The sequence below is a fragment of the Physcomitrium patens genome, chromosome 12 (genome assembly GCF_059467195.1).
Source record: "Physcomitrium patens ecotype Gransden chromosome 12, ASM5946719v1, whole genome shotgun sequence".
Classification (NCBI taxonomy): domain Eukaryota; kingdom Viridiplantae; phylum Streptophyta; class Bryopsida; order Funariales; family Funariaceae; genus Physcomitrium; species Physcomitrium patens.
The window spans coordinates 9,757,998-9,783,211 of NC_143421.1; the positions used below are offsets into that span (position 1 = coordinate 9,757,998).

Here is a 25,214-nt window from a genome sequence, read left to right on the forward strand (position 1 = left end):
GAACAAGTAGCTCAGTCAGCATACCACCTATGCTTTAAATAAATAGTAACATAATAATTTACATGGTCCATTTCTGCAGGTTAAGCAGGGAAGTTGGTGGGAGAATATCAAGACTTTCAACCTATAGTTGGGCGACTTATTTGGTGACCCATTAGTTTGTACTTAAGGATTTAGATTTCATGTAACGTAATATTAGCGAATATGAAGACACTTACGTGATTGGAATGGATAGTGAAAGTATAGTTCAGGAAATGGTTCTTCTATAATGGAGACATCGATGAGAACATGTCACATGTTTTTCCTTTGAAACATGTTTACACAAGGGGAAAACTTTGGACCTCTTCTTTTTGGAGAATTTTAATGAGGGGAAGTAGGTTGAGCCAGAAACACACATACAGATACATACATACATATATACATAAAAATAAGTGTGTGTGTGTGTGTGAGTGTGTGTATGTATGTATGATTGAATGAGAGAGGGACTACTCATTCTGTCTCGTTCTCTATCCTGAACTGAAACTTAATCTGGACTTACCTTGGCTTCGGAAGGATGTTCATTTGGAAACTTCTCATTTGCAAATTTCATATCCAGGACATGAAAACCATTAGAAGCAGTAGGAAAGTCAAAATCAAATACTTGGCTGCAGAACTCACCGTGTGAATGGGTTCTACAGGTACCTAACAATCGGTCTTTGCAAGTGACAACCCACAAGACACTGAAGCTGTCAAGATTTTGAGACCGCAGCAACCGCCCAATTCAGGCCTTGTGAAGTGGACAGAAGCAGGGTCTCATATTTTCGTTTGTGATGCGTCGATACTTTTGCAAAGAAACATCATCGTCGATGTCAAGATGATTTGTGGTTGGAAAACCATTTCAGACATCCAGACGCTGTGCCGACCTCTACTTTCTACCTAGAAAAAGCTTCGACGAATTAGTGGAGGGGTCCCACATGTTCAGAACCTGCTGGATCGTTTCAGCGAGCCTCGGCCGCGAGGACCCACGTCGGGACCCAAACAGAAATCCTCCTGGTGAAATCCTCCCTGCCTCAGATCCATGTCCGTCAACACGTCCAAGACTCGGTGGTGTGGAGCCGCCGTGCCCAGTCGAATGGCCCGCTGCTGGTCAGCTATTGTCTTCGCCAGCAAAGAATAGGGGGAGCTACTTTTGTCGAGACGGCTGAACGGAGTCTTCAAAGCTGGCGTTGTGCTTGGTTTTGGATTCAACCACTTCTGGATCTCGACCATCGTGAGACGTAGCTCCCCTGAGCTTGCACTGCCCTGAGCTTTCAGCCGTAGTCTCCTCAACAGTGCGGCTACTGCTTGGCCAGTCCTGTTTGCAAGGCAACCAGGGTCAGCCAAATGGTATTCGATTACACGCTAGAAACTAAAATAAAAGTTTTGCTTGTGCAGTTAGCATTTATTCCAAAAGGGTAGCGATTACGAAAAATAGAGTAGAAAGCCTTAAATAGCATTAGTAGCTGTGGAGGGTGGATGTTTATAATGGGCTACTTGAGTAAGAGAGCGCATTACGCACCTGTCAGCGATGTTTATGGAAATTAAGCCTCCTTTTGGCCTGTAAGACTCTTTCTTTTCTACATGAAGTTTGATCTTTACCGATGGTACACGTGCACCTACAAAACCACAAACAGACAAATCACACAACATTGTTCAGAATATCCTGAACTAAAATTAGAAAATTGCAGTTACCTCATCAGCAACATTCAAATTTCTATCCTACCGTGTTGAATGAACCCTTAGAGTGCTACTGCAAAAGACGATACAAATGAACATGCTTTAGAGATTTTAGTGGAATGGGATGTGACCTGCAGCGTGTCGATGTTTGAGGCTCTTGAGCACGGTGAGCAAGCAGACCTATTGGAGAATACATTGAAATAAGCGCGTCGTTAGTAACTATTTCATGGATTGGAAACTACTCCTACTATCCACCTTCCGTACAGAACCTTAGAATGTAATAACAATCGTCTGTCGGGTAGCGTCTCTACGTCATTTAGTGCAGTGAACGCCTGAAAGCGAAGACATATCGTGGTCTACTTAACGTGAGGGGAGGATAGGTAGCAACAGAGTACCTCAGCTGCAAATACCGGCATGGCCTCTGCATTGATGACAATTGGCTGAAGCGTATTGTAAGAAAACATCGGCGCAATTTTAAGCGCTGCCGCCTCCTGTAATACCGAGTGATAAAGACGAGTAATTAGAAAATCGAGACAGGAAAATAGACAAGAACCTGCTAAGCATTGGACAGCTGCATGCTTCATTGTTGATGTTCAAGATGCAATTAAAACTATGCATTGATGCAATAATTTCTGATAGGATTCTGTTTTAACGTAATACAAGCTATTTCAGGATACCGGTTCCTTTGTTAAACCTCAACGACTATGTAGATTTAGGAAGTGTTAATGTGGAAATGTAAAGAAGGGAGAAAAGGCACCTCAAAGAGAGCAAGAGCACGAGGATCGTAGATGCCAAATCCGTCGAAAGATGTTGAGGTTGCTGGTTGAGATTGCCCAAGAAATGCAGCAGCCTTGTCGTCAAAGATACTCACCGGGGTCGTTGATGCTTCCGGCTTGCGCAGGCAGCCTAGCAACTGCGATAAGATCTCGACTGTCGGCAAGACACCCGCCTCTATGGTTTGACGGTAAATAGTGAGAGCCCATGTCACCCTGTCATATAGTTCCATCACCAAGTTGATGTCGGTAATGTTTGTATGTATGTGCGGCTTATCACAAAATACAAATTCTATCCATGTATTAAAAAAATTGAAAATCAGCAAATTACCCCCGATATTAGAACATCAAAATTTGTGATTTTGGTGAGTTTTAGAAGTTTGAAATTGTGCATAGAAGTATTATCAATCAACGTTTATCTACTTCAAATGGATTCCAATGGTGCTTTGAATTTGAAACCCAAAAAACTTGCAACAATGCATCCGTCATGGTCTACAAGACAAGATTTACCATTGCTGTTGTGAGGAGATGTTGCTGTTATCTGCAGGAGGAAGGATAGACCATGAAACTAGAGGTGCCGCCACAGAGGTTTGAATCTGTTGTAAGCACAGGCCTGTTGACAAAATTCAAAAGCCAATTCACAATGCTCAACAGATGTGTTTTGTATTAAACATGGTCTCTCGGTGTTGGACTGTGACCTGAAACTACAACCACAAGCCTCATCTTCTGATCACACACAACAAAATAGGGACCCTATATGCGCAGGAAATTTAACATAACAGGGAAATCTGAACTGATGCATCGGAACAAGATATGATCTCTGAAAACAAAAATGTAGAAAAACCATAATTCGAAAACCCATCAGGCTACCTCAAAATACAAAACTATGTCAGAGTCCCAGTTGAGAGTGCATTCCTTTCTCCAGACAAATGTTAAAGGTTAGAAATCCAGTTATCAAATTAAACAAAAATTCGAGCTCGTGACACGTACCTATGATGCTGTCACAGATGACTAGATTTGGCTTAATACCCTCTGCCCTTGCGGTTGTGTATAGATCAAGAGCCATGTCTGCTTTGCCCTCCCTGCACATTCCCCAAGGAATGTCAACAACTATCTACTGTAGTACACTTGCGCTTGCTACAAATTCTAAGATCTCTCGAATCAGGTGGAGTAAATGCGGTGAAGACTTTTCGCAACTCTCCACGTAAGAGAAAAACCTTTCCTTATTCCCACTGAGATAGTGAAGATCGAAATGCAATAACGATGCCGAAGAGCTTCTCACCTTTCACAAGCCTTCAATAAGATGCTGTAAGAAACTTGGTTAGGCGTTCTTCCTGCATCTTTTAAATCGTTCAGAACAGAAAGTGCTCGGTCGAATTGTTTTGCTTCACCTAAGAGACAAGACCAGAAGTCGGTAGTGCAAGTTGGTCAATTACCAAGATGCTAGAGACCCGTGCATAACTGAGCAGAGTTTCTGCAATATAAGTGAAAGAGACTTCTGCAAATAAAATAAAACAAAACGAAACAAAACAGAAAACAAAAACACAAACAAAAAAATTCAAACTTATAAAGTAGGCATTAAAATTTGGGAGTAAAGCAACAATCTTTAACTTACAAAGAGCAGTCATAAGAGCGTTATAAGTTGACACAGTGGGCCGCAATTTGGAGGAACGAATGCCTTCATAAACTTCTAATCCTTTTTCCCATTCTCCTAGCTGCATAAAGCACCAGAAGGTGTAGCGATTAAACTTCCCCCCATTCAAGTATAAGAATCTACAGCATAAAGCTCAACTACTAATAGAGGAACTAACAAACACACGCTCGATAGGTGCCCTGCAGTACGACGTTCTATTTTCATCAATGTCTAATTAAGGGGATAAGGTGCGTTGGTTGATTACGTTGCTGCAAACCCCCATGAGAGAACTATAGACAACCGCTCCAGGCTTCATGCCCGATTTCCTCATGATGTCGAGTATGCTGAATGCCTTGTCAACATCGCCGGAATGACCAGCAGCATCTACCAACGCGCTGAAGAATACCTGCTCACAGTGAAATACAACCTGTTGTGATAAGCATATATTCTTATTCTAAAAACATTCCGAAGTATCTACAACTGGTGACTTCAAAACACCCTAAGCAAGGTGAAACTCACATCCATCAGAGGTGATTTGATGAGTTATGATAGGCTTGAGATACCTCATCTGGTTTCACTCCGTCCTTCAAAAGATCATCGTAGATAGCAAGAGCGTAATCCAAGTCGCCTTTCTGGCTGCATGCGTGCACAGCAGCAGTGTAGCATGCAAGAAATCCCTTAACATCGTTCTCCCGCATGCTCTGATAGACTTCGAGAGCTCTGCCCACCTCTCCCCCTTTAGCACAAGCCGAAATGAGGGCACCATATGTGACGTGATCTGGCTTCACTGGCGTTGCTTCTGATTTCATGTCCGCCAAAACATCAAACGCTCTCTGGACAGCTCCAACCCGACTGCAGGCATTTATAAGCGTGTTGAATATAACACGGTCGGGCTTCACATCCTGTGTACAAAGAACTGGGTTATTATTCATGTTGATTTGTCCCCAAGAAGACAATGCTGAAGTAACAAAGTTGACTCTATGATTCAGCTACTTCAGGTCGGCTGGAGCATTACTTATCCTGATCCAAAACATACCTTCGAGATCATTATACCATACGCCCCAAAAGCTTTGGGAAGTTGGCCGGCGCGAGCACACCCATCAATCATAGCTCCAAATGTATGAACGTTAGCTTCAACTCCTGCTACATCCATCTCGTGCAAAATCTGGCACAGGACAATGGAGTTTTAAGAAACAAGCCCCCCCGTTGCGATCACTTGCGACCGTCACTTATCTAAAATTTGGGCCTTGGAAGCTGCGACACTAAAAATCATATAATGCCCTCTTTCATGAGACCTGAATTTTCCTCAATTCCGAACTTCCTGTACCTCACCAAACTCGTACGATATAGCTCCTGAGAAAAGGTTCGTCCATTCACACCTGAAAGAGAAGGTCCACTTTTCCAGCTTTGGAGCAGGCAGAGATGAGTGTCGTGTAGAAAACGCAGTCTGCTTTAAAACCCCTGCTCTCTACCAGAGCAAGCACTCGCAATGCTCCTGACGCACAATAATCACAGATTATTTGCGACCCATTGCCAAAAAGAACAATCAAAGATAACAAAATTCAAAAGAGGAGAACATGTGCTGAACTCGAACCGCTAAACAATCATTGGCTGAAGCAATCTTAGTCAAATGGGGTCCTTCACGCCAATTTGTTGCAACTTGCAACTGCTACTTGACCACATTCTCTTCGATACGGACTACTTGCAGATTGATTCAAAGTACTTAGGTATGTGATCGAATCCCTCACCATCAATATCTTTAGCATGACAACAGACAGAAAGGAGCATCGTGTAATGCTGCAGTGTTGAATAGACCCGCATAATCTTCGCAAAAGTGAAAGCATCCTCCACTGTTCCCTTAGTTTTACACACTTCGTAAAATTTTGAGTGGTTCACCTACAAGACACAGGATTGGAATAGCGTAAGGATCTCCATCGCCAAGTTGAAGCATCGTTTCCGTGTACGCCCGCAATTTCAGAAATTGAGGGAGAGGGAGAGAGAGACTGCGAAACAAGGATCAGTGCGAGTGGAGTGCTCACCTTCATCAGGCTGAGTTTATCCAACTTGTTAATCTCTCCTAAGAGAACAAGGCAGTCTTTGATCCTGCCACATTCAATTCACCAACTAAATCCACAGCAATCGAAGAAAATTACAGTTCTATAGTCAACTGGGAGCTTCAGAGTTAGAGGTTTAACTTCGGTCGCCCATGAGATATCCATGCATGCCAAGTACGTTTCTCAAAATACTGTTTCATTCATCGCGTTGTATATCAGCGATAGCCCTGAAAATACCTGCCAGCCTTCAACAATGAAGCGTACAAGTCGATGTAGAATTTGATGCTTGTCCCAGGCTTTAAAGGAAGGACTTCAGCAATCGAGGCGGGCAAGACTCTACCCTTTTTACGCACACTTTTAACCACATCGGTGCTCAACAATTTCGGTCTTAAGAGCTTCTCTGAAGCAACTGAATCTAATTTAGCCACAACCTTGGGCGAGGTTGTGGGTTTTCCACCATGAGTGGCAGTCTCTTGGAGTACACGAGCAGTGCTGTATGAGTCATAATCTAACGTATCTAAAAATTCCTGTGTGAACAAAATTTCTTCCACCAAATGCCTGCCCGATTCCAGCTCCTGCTTGTCCTGGAATTTGACGTTTCCATTCACTGCTCCATTAGAAGGAAAATTATGAGAGATGCCCAGATTGTTTGCACCCCCTTGCGGCACTCTGCCAATCCTCGGAGCTGCTGCTCCATTCACTACTCCGTTCGCTGAGCCATTCGTGGAGCTCTCCGACGCGAGGTGGTGGTGCTCCGACGACGATTCCTGCAGGTCCAGACTCCGGACATCTTCCCGGGGAGTCGCAAGCAGCGGGGAACTGATACGCGACCACGAGCACCTCGCGGAGGCCGAATTGGGCGGATGCAAAATCCTTGAGCACAGTAACGAGGGCGGGATGGTGGACGGCAAAGCGCACAGACGCGAATGCAACTGCAGTGCAGGCGCAGCAGAAGCTGAAGCCATGGCAGTCACACCATGGCCGCAAGGGCACATCACCGCACGCACCAAACCCACACCCACACCCACACCCACGACTAGAAAAACCACACTCCTGTCACATAATTCTTCACGAACGCCTCCAAAGTACAGGAACACACAACCCCTACGAAAACAAAAACACGCCCAATCTTCTCACACGGATCCCAAATTTGGCTCCAAAATGCGGGAGCGACACGGAAGGAGTCACCGAGAGAACTGAAAGAAAAGGGGACCAATTTAGCACCAGAGTACGCAAGAGTGGGAAGATGAGATAGATGGGGATGAGAGAAAGAAGATGAGGAGGGGGAGGAGGAGGAGAGAAAGCAGGAAAGAATGAAGGAAGTGAACGAAGTTGAAATTGTGAAGTTGTGGGCCTGCCTCAGTCACTCCCATCCAGCCAACAGCAATTCCCAGCCCCATAGCCCTGGCGCTGCGTGCTGCACCTCCTCCTGCAGATCACGCAACCTCCTCCTCCGCAAAGCCGAAGCAAGCCAGGCCTCCCTGTCCAACTCCTGATCCGCCGCGGGTCACCCACCCCGGACCGGGCCGGGTCATCCCCCCCCCCCCCCCCACTCACACACTTCATCCATGGGCAGCAGGTCCTTTCCAGCCCACTGCCCGAAAAAGCTTCGCCTGCCTTTTGCTTTCCCCTTCGAACTCAACTTGTCCAGATATTGGATGAATGGTTACGAATGTATTCCGTATTCGTCACGTATTTCCGTCCTCCCGTAAGTTTTGCTCTCACGTATTGAACCCATATGTTGTATATTTTCTAATTGTATTCTTTAAATAGATATTTTCAAATTATGGAGGTTAGATATGAGAATAAATTTTACTTTTCGATAAAATAAATGCAAATATATATATATTATTTATATATATATATATATATATTATTTATATATATATATATATATATATATATTCATGGATAACATTTGCTGTGACTTGAATTTGAATGAAGTGGAGAATATGCTCAGTGTAAAATTTGCATCTGTTTTTAATTACGTTTGAAACTCACCTTATATTTCACATTGCAGTAAACTGAAAGATATATTATTTTACACTCATTAAGTATTATTGTAGCATCTGTTTCTTTTTTAAAAATTTCTTTCTTTTCCAAAATATATAAAATAAAATAAAATGTTAGCTTATAAAGAATTAGAATAAATTGTGCATTTTAAACCATTCAATCAAAAAAATGAAAATCACAAAAACATTAAAATTTTGTATACTGCAGCAACACTTTTGGTATCTAAAATATTACATTAATAAAGATAATGATTTTTATACACTAAAAAGGATATATATGTAAAAAGAATAGTCATTGATCATAGTATATTTTTAAAGCATAAACATTAAAAAATAGTTAAAATCTATTATTGCAAGATTCCTTGATTTTAGATATATATATATATATATATGATCCTGAACAAATGACTAGTCAAATCATAATATACATCTATTAACATACATTCTAAGTAAATGCCTTCTATGGTTATTAATGTATTAAGCTTAAAGCTAATTTATAAATTTAATATGTTGTTTTATTCAAAATGTTTTTGATTTGTATAAACTCCAAAAATCAAAAAAAGAATTGATTGTTGTATGTAGAGTGTGCAACTTATATACGTACTAGACTTAGTTTGTGTTTGTTAGTTATTAAATTTTTCACATTTTTATCAAATTAGCAATATAAGTCCAGAACCTATTCTTGATTTAGATTAAATTATAAATTTTAATTATTTAAAAAAAATTAATAGGTATGCAAGGCATATATAGAGAACAAATTATAAAGATATTAGACTTAGTTTATGCTTGTCAATCATTTTTATATCAACTTATCTGCATAAACTTTTCTTCTTGTTTTATTTTGGATTTAAATTACAGATTCTCCTAGATAAAAAAGAAATGAATAGGCGGTTCATTAGACTACTTTATATTTCTTACATTCTATAGTCCATAAGTACTCTAAATCAACTCTTAATGTCTTTGTCAAATACATCACTATGTCAAAGTTTAATTTTGAAGAGTAAATTTTAATTTAAACAATTAATTCATATATTATTCTAAAGAATCACTTGAAAATCTTCTTTTCTTACATGAGTTTCTTAACTTTAAAATTACTATAATTAATTTAAAATGCCGTTTGACAATATATAATATTTGTTTTACCATGATTTCGTTTTGTATTCACTAGGGATTCGTTTTGTATTCACTAGGGATTGAGTGAGAGCATAATCATAGTGGAACACTTTGGACTGCTTATTTACATGTAAATGTAAAATTTAAATGTAAATTTTAGGATGTACTAATTTCTAATCAATTATAATTTTTAAATATCTTGAATATAAATATATATATATATATATATATATCACTTTCTAATTACTATGATGAAATAAAAATTATACTATTGATATCCAAAAAAACTTTAATATTACAAAAAAAGCCATAAAAGACAAAAAAATTATTCTATATATATATATATATATATATATAGAAAAAAAATAGAATGCCCAAGATGTCTATGCTTAATTAAATCAAATTGGTTAATTAGGATTTGAAAGTATTTTAATAATGCTAATAAATTGGTGTTTTGGCCCAATCAATCTCTAAACTAAATATACTTTGTAGAAATTGTTAAGGATTTAAACACCTGAAATTATAACTTTGTCTCAAATTTTAACCTTAAACTATTTGAATATTGACTTGGTTTTTTTGTTGAAATTGCTAAGTGATTCAATCTTATAAATTTCCAATCTTTAATGGCATCTTGAATTACAAGCTTTATAATTCTCCTAACAATTATAAATAAGTAATTAATCAAAGAATATCCTTATTTTGTTCTTTTCTTGATTAGAAGCTTTTAAGTAAAAGAGCTATTTAGTATTATTACAAATTTTGATTATAAATTAAGATATTTTTAATTAAAATATAATTTTTACATCCAAAAATATAAATCTTTATAATATCTTATTAATTATTTTTTAAAATAAATAATTACAATAAAATAAATATGTTATCTATTATATGATTTTAAATATTATTACATCTTGAAATTATATTTTTATAATATATGTAGGTAGTTTTTACTTAATTCTATTATTATTACTATTATTATTATTATTATTATTATTTATTGAATTTTTAAAATTGTAATTATATTTTTTATATATGTATTATATTTTCTATCTACTTTGCTTTAGACAACCAAACTTTTCAAAAAATCATTAGATTTTTATTAGACACGGTGTTATTGACATAATCAATACTTATAATTATTTAAATAAGAAGAATTATGTAGAACTAAATAAAAATAAATAAATTTGATAATATTTTGATGATAAACTTAAAACCTATGCAAATAAGTTAGCCACATGTTACTTATGTTGGCAATATGTGATATAAGTTGGTCATGTAGCAGAAGTTGGTCATATGGCATATACATAAAAAACTTGTCTTAGAAGTTAGATATGTACTCCACAAGTTGGATACATATCAAAGGTTCTATAGAATGTTGCCATATATCTCTTAATTAGATAATATATATAGAAGTAAGAGTAAAACCTTCTTTGGCAATAACCATTTTAGTTTTTAATATTATACTATCTTTGAGTGACACAAGAGTCTATTGATATTTTGATTGTTTGTGATTCATTTCTTTAATAATTTGACAAGAAAAATAATCCACTATTTTATTTTTTTTAGAAATAAGTATATCATCTTATTTTTCTTATTGTGCTTTAAAGATTGTAGACTATTTACTTTATGCATATATATATATATATATATATATATATATATATATATATATATAATATTAATATATTCTTTCTTAGTTTGTGCCTTTGATAGAAAAAGATTCACCATTTTTATATGAATTTAATTTATTTTTAGAAGTTTTTATAACCACATTTAGAAAAACTGATTCAAAAAATATAGTAAAGATAAAACTCCTATATTTAAAAACAAAGATTACAATCAACTACTATACATGCTGCTAAATTCCAAAACCTTCTTTATAATGTGGATTGGAATAACAAAATCTTTATCAATTAATTTTAATATAAATTAAAAAATAATGTCAAAGACTTATTATTGACATGCCAAAATCAAAATCATTGAAATTATTTAGTGCTTAAGTCATTGCATGTAATAATTGATTTTTTGAAATACTTCAAGAATAAGTATTGGAGTCAAGATGAATAAATCAAGTCTTGATGACAATTTCGAAGTTTTAAAAAACTTATTTATTAAAATCAAAATTTATGCAAATTGATACAATATGTTTCAAACTTCTCATTGAATAAGAAAAGAATTGACATTATTAAGAAAGATTACATTTATATTGTGGACAATCTAAGCACACTGTTCAACATTGTCAAAAGAGACAATGCAATCATAAAATGATGAGTATGCTTACTAAAGAAGACAATGTATTAGAAAATAAGTCTGTTTAGTTTTAATAGGGACAATACAAATAGAATCTTTTGCAACTTCTAATAAAGGTCTTATTCTCTCTTCCCATCTTTTAGCTTATTTTATAATGGATATTTGTTTAGGACCAAAAATATTACAAAGCCTTTATCTTATTCGATCAAAGAACCTCAGCTTATACAATAAACAAAGAATTTGTTAAAAAACAAGCAATATCCTTGGTCAAAAATATTAATCTTGAGCATGTAGAAGTCATAGATGGTCATTTTTTTTTATCTTTAGGAGATGTTATTTATGAAACTATATTTCTAGATATAGTAACTAATCATGATAATAACTTAATAATATTTAATATTATTAAATCTTCCTTCAATTTAGTTATTTTAGGTTGTTTGTGGCTACAAAAATATAATCCTTGAATAGACTTGATTTCTTGTAATTTTAAATTTTTTCATAATATAATCTAAACTTCTTTTAACCAAGTAAAAATCAATAAGCTTAGTACAACCAAATCCATATTGGTAGGTCAAGAGTTATTATACATGCTACAAAAGAAAGATCACCTTTTATTATTTATGTCACATTCATTTTTGATTGTAAAAAGACTCCAAGATATATTTAAAGTTGATATAAGAATTATTAAGATGTTTTTAAGAAAAAAAAATGCAAATATTCTTTTATAACATCATCCTTGTAATTTTTCAATTGAACTTCAAGAAAAAAAATCAATTGCCATTTTGAACAATTTATAACTTATCACAAAATAAATCAATTATATTTAAAGAATACATTGATAAGAACTTGGCTAAGAACTTCATTTATTATTTAAAATCTCCAATAAGAATTCTTATGTTATTTGTGAAGAAAAAAGACATGTCATTGCAAATGTATGTAGATTTCTAAAGATTCAATAAGATCACCATCAAGAAGAAATATCTCTTATCCTTGATATTAAGATTATTTAATTAATTAAATTAACTAAATATATATATATATAAATAGATCTATAAAAAGTAAAAATATGCATAAAAATAAATAAATAAATAAAAGTTAATATATTTAAATCAAATATAGATATTATAAATATAATATCATACTTCATGGATTCAAAAATATATAAGTTAATTTTTAATATCTAATGAATATTTTTATTAAAAAAATAGATAATTTTATTTTTTATTATTTTTTTAAAAAATAATTTATTATAAAAATATAAAAAATATAAATTTCATATTTATTATATATTATAAAAACATAAAGATACAAGACCATATGTCAAGATAGATAAGTGCATATTTTATACAATTTAAGTTGATTACTTAAAATACATCATTTCAAATAATAGTCTTATAATGGATCCTAAAACATTTTTTTCTATCATTAATCAGAGGATTTTAAGAATAATAAAGGACATTCATTTTCTTTTGGAATTTGCAATAATTAATGGATCTACATCAAAGAATATTTTTAAGTTGCAGCTTTACTTATACATTTGACTTATAAAGACAAATTTAAGAGGAATAAAGAAGTTGAAGTAATATTCGAAGATTTGAAAGCAACTTTTATGTTTGTATTAATCTTATATTGTATCAAAATTTTCTAATCCATTTTTTATAAAAACAAAATTATTTGACTTTGTTTTCAGTGTGGTATTCTTCTAAATGAGAGTAAATGACAAATTTTATCTAATATCTTTTTATTCAAGAAAATTCTTAATAGTCAAGGTTAATTTAAAAATCCACAACAAAAAAAATTCTTGAAATCATATATTTATTTTTAAAATAATACCATTATTTGGAAATAGCATCTAATCTAGTCATTTTGTATATAAATCACAAAAATCTTGAATAATTTATATAAACACGTATTTTAAATTGTTACCAATGCCATTAGAACATGTCTTTATTAAAATTTGAATTCAAGATTTGAATATTAATACTAAGAGATTTTTGGTGGCATCAAATGTGGAAGGCAATTAAGACTTTATATAATTATGTGATATTTTTTCAAAATCAAAAACTCCTTATTATTGGCCTTATGGACTTCTTCAACCATTATCAATACCAAAACAATAACGATCTTTTGTTTCTATGAATTTTATCAAAGATCTTTTAATCTCAAGTTTATATAACTTTATGTTTATAATAGTAGATTGTTTCAACAAGATGGCATATTTTGTACCATGTACCAAAATAATTACATATGAAGAAATAACTAAAAAATTCTTAACAATATTTATTGATATCATGGATTATCAAGGAATATTATATTGGATAGAAGAATTCAATTCCTATTAAGGTTTTGGAAAGATCAACATTTATTGCAAGAAACAACTTCAATTCTATGTTGGCTACAATGTATAATTACTTCATTGTAATATCAAGTCTATATGTTCTTATGACAAGTTAGATTATTTTAGACTTTGATCATTTTTATTTATAAGCAAATCAATTTAGTTGCTTATTAATTATACATACAAGTATGCATAAAAATCCATCATGTATTCTATATGTTTTTTCTTGAGCCATATAAGATAGTGGATATATTGAAAAAAAAAACAATCACCACCTCATCCTCTAAAAGTAGACAATATTCAAGAGCTTAAGTTTGAAGAAGTCTTAGATTCAAAGCAACATCAAAATAGGTTGGAATTCATTTGTAGAAGGAGGAATAATATGATAAACATAATTGATACTTATAATTATTTAGATAATAATAATTAATTAGAAATAAGTAAAAGTAGATAAATTTGATAATGTATTGTACAAAAGCTTCATAGACATAGATTTAACTTTATATATGTTTGTAGGTGATTGGTAGGTTGAAACCTTAGTTAACAAATTAGCTATGTATTGCACATGTTGGCAACATGTGGTATAAATTGGTCATGTGGCATACACATAAAAAACTTGTCTTACAAGTTAGACATATATCCCACAAGTTGGATACATGTCAAAGGTCCTATAGAATGTCACCATGTATTTTCTATTTAGATAATATATATAGAAATAAGAGTAAAATCTTCTTCACTTTTGTTAATGCTTTTCTTGTTCTTAATTTAGTCTTCTTGTCTTTGGCAATAGCCATTTTAGTTTTAATATTATATTATCTTTAAGTGATACAAGAGTGTATTGACATTTTAATTGTTTGTCATTCATGTCCTTGATACATGGCCTATGTCACATCACTTATAAATGTCTCTAAACCTTCTACTAGCCTCTATTATTAAAGATTATTGCAACTAATTCTTTATTCCAATATATAAGAATTTGGTACTAATACTTGGTAGAAAAAACAACATTAATATTTATATATATATATATATATATGATATGTGAAAAATAAATTAATATTGCATAAAAAATGTTTACAAATTGCATTAAATTAAGATAAGTCTTTGTTCATTGAAAATATATTAATCTTTGATTAAATCCATATGGCATCTACAATTGATAACTTAAACAAAAATAAAATCATAGAAGACCTCCAAGAACATGGTAATCCTCTGAGCAACTTTCTTTAACAGCTTAACTCTGGGTTTACCTTGGCACAAGCTATGTTTGCGAGTAATCATCAAAAGCAGCAATGAGGGTTTAACGCCCTTCTCTTCTGTTCCATTGAGAGTAAACAAGCAAATAAGTGAAAAACATTGAAACAAACAAACAAACGGCGTCGGTGCTGTCGAGAAGCGGAGGTTCCGAGGGGGGGGGACATGAGCGACAATCCCAGCAGCGGCATCTTCGTGAGAATCCAGAGACTGCGAAGATGCGTACCAATTGGGGAAATACTCGGAAGAATGTGCGGCCACAGCGACCACATTCAGTCCATTGTGGAGTAACAGCAACATCGAGGAGGAGGAGGAAGAGGAGCCAAGTGGGAGAAGAAGAAGAAGAAGAAGAATCAGAGCAGGACCATAACTGCGATGATGGAGTAGCCAACGAGGACAATCGTCGCCCCTACGCACCCGCCGCCGCTTCACCTGCTACCTGCCTCCCTGCCTGACTCTCGCTTCTCTCGTGCCGAAACGGCCACCTCTGTCCCTGCAGATTTCACCTCATTTGGTTCATTCTCTGTCATCTGGGTATGGATTCTTGTCCGCAGCTTTTGAGGACTGCCTTTGGAATTGTGGTTTTATTTCTATGTGATTTTTGTTCTCTTTCAAGGTGGGTTGTGGATCGACTCGAGGTGGTGGTGTAGGCTAGTGTTTAGCTCACTTGGGGTCTTGCCAGAACGTAGTCTTTGGTTCTCAGGTGTCGAAGTTAATTGTGTTTGATGTTGAGCATGGTTGCCGTTTCCCCGTGGACAGGGGAATGGATTTGAAGTCTTTCTTTTCATTTAATTTTTTTTGTTTAGCTTTTTGCTGCATTCCTTTTAGGTGATCGTTGATAGACAAGGGTGGGTTCTGTGACGGAGCCTTTTGTCGGGAGTTCGAGCTGCAGTGCATCCGACTTGTACATTTTGTCGAAGGCAATGTATACAGCTCCTTCTTGGATTAAGATTAATGCAGTGGTGTTTATTTGGTGAGAATTGTAGGACCTACGAACATGTAGAGGCTAGCGATTCTTTTTATGATTTTCAAGCGCTTTGTGACATGATTGAATTCTTGAGATCATGGCGCTGGGGTTAGATTGTGATACGAGGATAGTTTAGTGGTGAAAGATAGCCTCCATGGAAGGTCTTCACCAAACGAATCTGGCTCCATCTCTGTTATGGGGGGAATATCTTTCACCTTCTCTGCTCAATGAGGGCAATTGTTCACATAGGCCAGCCATGCCCCTCCATCGAGGAGAAGCTGTCCGTATGCCATGCTCAGCCGTGCGTAGTGTCTGTAATTTCCAAGCTATGAAGGCCAATTCCAGAAACAATCAATTGTGTAATATTTCGAAGCCAACTAGAGCCCTCGTACAATGCATCAACGTTAGTAATCTAATTTTGCCTCGCAGTAGAAACCATCACTCATGTCAAAGAATTAGTACCCTTGTGCTCTCGATTGCGGAAAAAACCTCGCACTCAGAGACATCAGATGGAGATGACGAGGGGCATCTTCCAACAAGAGTGAAGAAGCTGCAAAATGCCGTTGGTCCCAACAAGACTCTCTTTGACGCACAGGCACGTGTGTGCACTGGACCTACACAAACAAGACCTCTCGATGAAGCTCAAGCGTTTAAAGTCCTTGGTACTATCCTACAATCAGGTAACTCGAACTGCATCTCAATTCATTTTTCATTTGAATGTAGAGAGATTCCTATCCTTTTCGTTTCTGGCATGGGGTCACGGTTTGCAAGATGTCTCGATAGAGTGTTCTTAACGTTGAGCTTCATAATAAGGGGTAGACTTTGCATACCGATAACAAAGTCTCAAGTGCAGTATGAAGATCAGTTCAATGATGTTTCGATGATTTGAATGTGGCTGCAGCAAGGGGAGAGCTCCCTGATTCTGAAAAAGTTTCTCACGCACAAATGGGGGCTTATTTTGGTGCAATGACACTCCGTGCAAACTGCTTTCCACCCCCGACGCGGTGGAGTGAGGGCGAGCAGAAGGCTATGTCCACGTTCTGGCCTGCCCTCTATAGATGTCTTCCGGAGGAGGTTCTCTTCCTGGCAGATCCGGAAGGCACCATCATGGGAGGGTCCAAAGGTCCACTGTTTTCAGGGAATTCTCCTCCGGATGTGCGACTGGTGGGTGCTCTGCGAGAAATACTGGTGGGCGGTCACTTGGGGCATGAGGAAGTCGTGATGTTGCTCAAAAGAGTCCTTCCTCTTGAAGGACCTAAGAGTGAAGTTAGCGATGCTTTGCTTGCAGCGTTTTTAATCTGTGCACGCATGAACGGGGAGACGGATAGGGAGCTCAAAGCTTACTGCATGGCTTTCGATGATGAGCTAGGTAGTTTGATGTTTTTCTTTTTTTATTCGTTCCAGAGCAATTGAAATTGTAGACGACTGCTGAAAGACAGTATGAGCGTGATGCTAACTCTAATTAACTCGTGGGCGTCTTTAGTCTAAATCACCCTATCAGACCAACCTGAGCTAGTTTCCCTCCTTCAATACAGGTTTATTACCAGTCGCTAAAGTGAAATCACTGACACATTATGGGGAGCCGTATGATGGAAATACGCGCTTCTTTCGGAGCTCTCTCTTTGTAGCAGCTGTACGAGCCAGCTACGGGGAGACTTGCCTTCTGCATGGTGTGGATTGGATGCCTCCTAAGGTGGGTTATAGGTTTTGTTCAACAACTCGGCAAAACCGTGATCCGTTGCAATGCATAACTTTGAAGAATGTTCTTTCTTGTTATCTTTTTCATTTCTTCCTCTTCTTCTTCCTCACATTCTTGTTTCCTCTTTTATCTCTTCTATTTTGTTTTGGGGAAGGGGTGGCTGGGATTAGTATTTGGTGTTGATTCACTGTTAAATGTCTCTTGCTCATTCTCATACGACTTGTTCAACATTACAGGGTGGCGTTACAGAGGAGCAAGTGTTGAAGCTTATGGGTGCTAAGACCACTCTGTTGCCCAAAGAAGCCGTTAGATTTCTCGAGGTTTTTAATAGTTCAATTTGTATTTTGCTCACTCATACGTGTACTAGTGATGACTGGTGGCCAGGCACTAATATGAGTTCGCTAGGGTTGATATCAATCTGAAAACTCATCTCTTTTTGCGTAACTGTAGTGTCAATACGATACCTCTTAGTCCTTGTGATTAGTATGTCGAATTATTGAGGATTAGGGGGAGTACTTCATTTGATGATCCACTCGTAAAATTCTCATTTTCGTGGACGCAGGATAAAGACGTGGGATTTGCCTACATCAGCCAACGAGAAGCCCGACCATCATTGTAAGTATTTTGCAATTTTCTTGCAGTAGGTGCAAGACTATTATGAGCGGAGCAGAAACGAATACAATTTGACAAACATAAATCTCGGTTTATACGCAAGAGATAGCCCGACAGCATTTCAGTGTCTACATGTGAAATTTGTAGTTATGCCATGGATGAAATATTTGAGGATGAGTGGCGATCGGAAAATCTCTGGACGATTGAGTTTCTAGTGGTACTAGGCTGTTTCTTTGAACGTTCGTCATATATTCTCCATCCACGGAAGCCGCGTCTAAGCAAGTCCATGGATGATCGCATGTTAATTGTCTGGAGATCTGCGAGTATCTTATCTTCATAAAAGTCTCCTTATTTCGAATAAAGCCCTCTTGACTTTGCTCATGCAGATATTCTCTTGTGGATTTGAGAGAGCACATAAAGAAACGTCCTCCTATTGCAACAACTGAGAAAGTGCAGCATTATATCAAGGTTTTTTTTCGACCTTTCGTACTTTATCTGATAACGTGCGGGTTTGTCGTCCTTTTATCTTCATCATGTTTATCAATCAATATGCCATTGATTCGATCACCAGTATCTTATTTTGTTACCTGCAAGGATGTCGAGTTGTTGTAATAAGCATAAATTGAGAGGAGGAAAGTAGCGTGTTCAGAATTGTAGGAGACTAATAACCACCTTTCTTTCTCAAATAGCTTTGCTTATTGAGAAAAGAAACCTCTGGTATGCTATAGAGGAGTGACATCATTAACTGTGATTTTTTTCGCAGGCCACAGGTCGCGAAGCGATGGTAGCTAGCTTCTATCACGAGGTTTATGAGGATCCTCTCTTAATGCTTATACGCAGAAGAGGAGTACAGGCTGGCTTGGTCATTAAGGTGCGTGTCATGGTTCGTAGATGAAGCGTAGTAGGAGATATGCGGTCCGGAATTGTTGGAGTGTCTGGACTGGTTCCGATTCTACAATAAAGCTCACGTATAAGCTGAAGGACTTTTTAGTTCGATTGGTCTAGTAAGATAATCTAGGAACATTCGTGTCTGTTTTCGTCTGTTACCTTTCACTTTGCACTCGAAGATTGAATACCACAACCTTTTTTTGTTTAGAATCCTTGAATATCATACATAATGATCGTTTTCCTCTCTTTGTTATGACGATGTACAATGCAGGGAGAGGAAGGGGCTTTGTCCCTTACAACGAAATGCAGGTCACCTGCTGCCGTGGTGAAGGGCAAACCACTAAATTATGTTGCCGGGTTCAGGCCTCAACATGTCTCCAGTGCTGGCATCCGCAATCCAGAAGGTGTAGTCAACAAACTTTTGACCTGCATCTAGTGTGTATGGGTAATTCTTCGTCACTATTTTGATCTTCAAGAGAAATGACGTGTTTTTCATACGTCCCTCTTACTGCTGCAGGTGTTTTGAGGGAAACTTTCGCCCTTGAGGTGAATGCCAAAGATTACGGTATTGCTCCGTCAGCTACTCCACGAGTTGACAGATCGGTAAGCACTTCTTGGCCTTCTCATGCTACTTTTCACGGAATCCAAGTGGTGGGATTTGATGGATTACACTTGGATTCATTCAGGTACTTAAAATAGTAGCGTTCCTTAGTTGTGGTAATAATTCACAACAATTTCTCTTTAATCTGAAATCGCAGGTTGAGAAAAACTTGGAGTTGGGAATGGCAGCACTTAGAGGAGAAAAGGGACCTGCGTATGATCGTATTGTTCTTAATGCAGCTGTAACTGATCATTCACTGGGATGCATTGGTGCCGAAAGTCCTCTTATTGCAGCTGAAAGAGCAAGAGATGCCATTGACAGTGGGCGGGCGTTGAATGCCATGTTGAATTATATTGAAAGAAGCAGATCGTGAGCTGCCGATCAATACTCTACTCCTTGTATTCTTCCTATGTGGAGAGAAAATCATGCAAATAGTTGATTAGTGCTCATTGAGACCTTGATAAGCTTGGGGTGAAACCTTGAGCACTTCTACCCTCCCTAATTGCCCCGTTTACCCCTCTGACAATTTTTTGTTGTGGATTCAGGCTGCCCCGCAAACCATCACCATCAGCTTCTTAAGGATGTCTAAGTCCTGGGGCTCCTGTGTGCACAACTGGCTTCTTCCTACCCTAAAGACTCCGAAGCCCCGTTTTATAGCTTCTGGCACACATTGGTCTGGTAATGCTTCCTTTCCTGGATTCAAGAACGGAGCCGAGAACGAGGATTTTTAAATGCCAGGTCATTTTAATGGACTGCCAACATACGTGTGATTCCTGGTGCACTTGTTTCTAGGTGCCGTGTAAAGCTGCTTCCTTATTCCTCCAACTTGTTGCTCTGGCGATTGGATATGTTGGGTAGAAATTTGTTGGGCAGGACGCCTATTGCATGGTAATATCTCATGTGTACAGCAGACAAACCGCTTTTGCAACAGTCTCTTCAGAGAAACCAAGTTCACCCAACGTGCTCTATATTATGTATTGTTTGCTCGAATTCTAGATACTGGATTACGGAGATACATTGTGGCAATGGTAAAAGTTATTAAGGTTATTCTAGAGGTGTTACGACCAGATGTCCCGAAGGTTGAATATACTCAACCAACCACTGGGACCATGATCAGCATATACTGCGGTTGGGTTTCCTAGTACGAAATCGCTCACACCTAACAAGCCCATGGTGTCGAAACCTCTCTTATTCAATTGAAGCTTTCTGCTTCGCAGTGGTCTCTGTCCGGCTTAGGAAACCACAACTGTAGAAAGAAAAAGGAACGCTCATTCCAGATTCTAAATTTCCTTGTGATTCATGCTAATTTAGGAACAGAGGAAGCAATGACCTTGTTGATAGAAATAGGTTTTGTTTTGTGGCACTGATGGCTATCTCATGAACATGAGTTGGAAGTGGTAGCTTCTAGCAACATAAAGGTATGTTTGTCTTCATGTAGCTAGATCTCACATTGGTCTATACCATGCATCATTTTCAGATTTCGGAAGTGAGTGCGTCTACTGGATTTGTCTCCAGATTCACTCATCAGCTTGTTGTTTGTGTGATGTTTTTTTTCTGTTTTTTCAGTATTCGGCTTGAAACTAGAAGTGGCATGTTGAGCAGAAATAATATTAACCGAATGGATTGTAAGCCATATATATGTATATATACATACAATACTGCATCTCAAACAGATCAACTAGGGATGACAATTTGAGATTTGTATCTACACAACAAGTAACAAATCCACTGTGAAAGATTTAAAGTTAGCGTGTAGAGTAAAATCTGGAGTTTCACGTTGTAAATATACTATAAGTTGTGACACACAGCTACATTTTAAAACCTTGCTGATGAAAGGTGCGGAATGGCTTGGAATGCGACACGGCACAGGTTCGCTGAGTTCCCCAAACACCGCAGCCAACTTGATACGCATGTGCGTGCGCAGAGAGCACTCAGGATAATTCCTGACCACTACACGACAAAAGGCGCAGCGAGGAGTGAAGAGGGAGGCGCGGCCGGCTACGGCAGAAGCAAAGGCGAGCCACAGTTAAAACCGGATACCACCAAAGCCGCTTTAGGGCCCCACGCAGCCTGGAGGCTGATTCGCCACCCCAACTGCCGCAATGCGACAAAAACCGCTCACCTCTCGAAACATGCCACTGTTTTCAATTTCAACTGGCTCCCTCTCGCTGCGTGTGTGTGTGGAAAAGGCAGCCGCGGGGAGCTTGCTTGCCAAGACTCAGCCCATGGACAAGAGGCCACCGGCTCAATTGGGCAGGCTGGGCAAGTGCGGCGTCAGCGTAATCTGTTGGAAGAGTGCGGGCTCATCCTTGCCCCCAAGTAGTAGCCTTGTCCGATGCTGCCAAGAGAATTGAATGGTGACTAGCTGGTATTGCGATGCACATGCAAAGAGGTGGCGCTCATGCAAGTGCACATCTCTTCCCCGCAGCCCAGCCTACTTCGCCATCGCCCTGCATGGCATGATATGGCAATGAAATTGTTTTATACATACTATTGAAAGATAAAATTACTTTCTTCTACTTCTTTTCTTTTATTTTCTTTTCTTTTTGATTTAATTGCTTGTGTTATTATACATAAGATATGAGAATTTTGACTGTATGTACGTGTGCAATTGCAGTTGAACAAACCGAATCAAAATATGTAAGTTTGCTTAGAGATAAAATTTATCCTCATAAATATAGACATAAAATTTGTAAATATAAACTTTCATACGTGAGTGAATGTGCCACATTCAGTGCTATATTTGTATGTGGAATTTTAATTTAAAATTTTGTACAAATAGCACTGAAAAATCAGTTATGTTTTTTATGTAAAATGTTTTTGAATATTATCACCTTCAAATACAATATTTGAAATATTAGCAAAAAACAATTTATTCAACATTGTGGCACTGGAAACGAAACCATGTTGTATTGATTCTTATTTGAATAATTCTTACATCTACATGTCATTTATATAGAACTACAGCATAAAAGTGACCATATGACATTCTTTGAAAGTATTTACAAAATTGAATTCTGCAAAATACAAATTTTTAAAATTAAGATCGATTTCAATGATGTAGTTGACGATTTTAATCTGAATGACTGGAGGTAATGGAATTGTAGATTGCATTGTGCATTCAAGGAATATATACTGAATTCATTTTTAAAAAATATTTATTAAAAAAAAAATCAATAACAATAATGTTTTGAAGATCATAATGCAAAAAATGTATGAAAAATCACATCCGATACAATTTAATACGTACTTTACACTTTTTAATGTAAAACAAGTCAATAGGAAAAACTCTAAAAATAATTTTTTAATTGTTCAATATGTTTTTAATTCAGTTGTTGGGTTTACATTTGCAGATCTAACGAATAAAAGTACAAGTTGTTGTTTCAGAAAGGCTGCCAATAAGGGAAACCCTAATCTAGGGCTGAGGTTGGGGAGCAGTGTAAAGTGCTGTGGCTAGCAACGCATCCATCCTCTGGGCTCAAGAACGGGTCTTGGATTGTGGTGGCAGGAAGGAGCCCTATAACCAGCTGCTGACCTGGCACACTACTTGCTGACGTGGCAATGACGTTCAGATTTCGTGCTCCAAACTAACGTATGCATCCATCCATCCTATCGTAGGTTTTTAAGCATACCACCCAATCATGAGTTTGATTTGCTTGGAAATTTATTTAAGTGCATGTGAATTTATGTGTGTTTTCATGGATACATGACATTTCAAACAAAACTAAGGTGTGTATTGATTTACCCTACTCTAATACAAAGAGACCATACTATATTGTGGTTTTTAATTTATATTTATATTTATTTCCTTTCCCCAGGGTGAATAAGCAATTCTCAAACATACCCACTCTCAAATTTTCACCCTATACGTTTTTATTTATTTTTAGTTTTGATAATAGGAAAAGTAATAATTGTGAATTTTAATCACATATTTATTTCTAAGTGCATTCATGTGAACAGAAAGTCAAAAATAAATAAATAAAATAAAATAAAAATGGCATGAAGTATGTTACACCCAATTAATTTATTGAGGAACAGTCTAGTATATGAATTATAACAATCTTTTGAAAAAATCAATTCCACCATGAATAATAAAAAATTAAAAAAAATCTTACAGAATGATTTTCTGTAAAATATTTTTTTTCAAATTTTAAAATTTCCAAAAACTTCACCTATATTAGGTGAAATCACAATAGTTAGAATCAACAGTTTATTAACAACAATAGTTAGATCTGATGTACTATTTAAAAATATCAGAATCCGATACATTCATACTCTTGTCTTGAATTGGTGTTAATAGTAACTGCATGAATAAAAATGAGGCATATTTTACACGCTTTTAAATTTTAAATGAATTTAACTGACTCAAGGAGAAAATTTCAGATGATTCGTGTGAATCAACAATACTAGTTTCACTCCCCTTCTCCAAATGAATGTAATGCACGATACTTTTTATTTACAAAGTTCACCCCAATGATTATTGCTCGCCACAGACTATTTAAAAGAATCCATCAGGTTTATACCAAAATAAAAGAAGAGTCAGTTATTTATTGATTCAATTTGAAGTAAATGAATGAATGAAAGTGTGACACCCTGCAGTTCTTCTCAGAAGCGGTACAATAGCATTGTTGGATGCCTCAAAGAATTCTGAACTTGATTTCAAAGAAGAGTGTACACAGTTTTAGTTATTAAATTCAAAGAATTTTCTGTTTTAGTTACAGTTTTTCTTTTTAGAATATAGTTCTAAGTGAATGCATGAATGTCTATATATATATATATATATATATATACATACACTAAAAAAATACATGTGGCAAGTTTTCACACTATTTTGTTGAATAAATGTTGTAAATTATAATTTGAAGCAAAATTGATGACTTTATTTAATTATTTTATTTCAGCTTCTGTGCATACATTGAGTGGATGTAGAGCATGCATTAGGTTTTACATAGTGACTTGGTCACTATACATATCATTAAAAACTAAAAGAGATTTGTTTACACATTTATTTATTTTATGTTGTTTAAAAATCAACGACCTTATGAAGAAACCTTTTTGTCAATATGTGTGTGAGTGTAAATTTCTCTGCTTTTGGAACATGTATTTGCAAAATGGTTTAAAATTCTAAACAGTCAAATTCATCATAAGGATGTGTATATTTCAAGTCATCCATTTGGTCATTCTTATTATTATTCTTATTATGTTAAATCAAAATTTAAAAATAGTAATAAAAAAACGGATGTAATACAACATAAAATGAAATACTCGCGTGTTTACCTAAATTACCTTAAATTAAATAAAACAAAAAAGTAAACGTCACCTATCAAG

The 25,214-nt window shown here is 36.3% G+C and overlaps 2 protein-coding genes across 4 annotated transcripts; one reads left to right on the top strand and one right to left on the bottom strand.

Annotated features, from left to right (window-relative positions):
• Window positions 1-553: 553 nt before the first annotated feature.
• Window positions 554-7,599, bottom strand: LOC112289737 (uncharacterized). The gene is made up of 16 exons (XM_024535236.3): window positions 6,390-7,599; window positions 6,138-6,201; window positions 5,847-5,994; window positions 5,478-5,593; window positions 5,135-5,263; window positions 4,662-5,000; window positions 4,364-4,504; window positions 4,081-4,180; window positions 3,748-3,856; window positions 3,456-3,547; window positions 2,976-3,078; window positions 2,450-2,681; window positions 2,088-2,183; window positions 1,824-1,872; window positions 1,535-1,631; window positions 554-1,330 (listed from the first exon to the last, which is right to left on the bottom strand). The coding sequence occupies exons 1-16, from the start codon at window positions 7,145-7,147 to the stop codon at window positions 955-957; spliced, it is 2,949 nt and encodes a 982-aa protein (XP_024391004.1). The 5' UTR covers window positions 7,148-7,599; the 3' UTR covers window positions 554-954.
• Window positions 7,600-15,237: 7,638 nt separating this feature from the next.
• On the top strand, window positions 15,238-20,845 carry LOC112289888 (uncharacterized). Of its 3 annotated transcripts, none has more exons than XM_024535593.3 (12): window positions 15,238-15,653; window positions 15,926-16,766; window positions 16,988-17,455; window positions 17,622-17,779; window positions 18,022-18,105; window positions 18,348-18,400; window positions 18,784-18,865; window positions 19,161-19,268; window positions 19,557-19,689; window positions 19,803-19,888; window positions 20,044-20,255; window positions 20,432-20,845. In XM_024535593.3, the coding sequence occupies exons 2-12, from the start codon at window positions 16,241-16,243 to the stop codon at window positions 20,463-20,465; spliced, it is 1,944 nt and encodes a 647-aa protein (XP_024391361.1). In that variant the 5' UTR covers window positions 15,238-15,653; window positions 15,926-16,240; the 3' UTR covers window positions 20,466-20,845. The 3 variants fall into 3 exon arrangements, with proteins under 3 accessions (XP_024391361.1, XP_024391362.1, XP_024391363.1); XM_024535594.3 differs by having other exon boundaries at window positions 15,948-16,766; XM_024535595.3 differs by having other exon boundaries at window positions 16,106-16,766.
• Window positions 20,846-25,214: the final 4,369 nt, after the last annotated feature.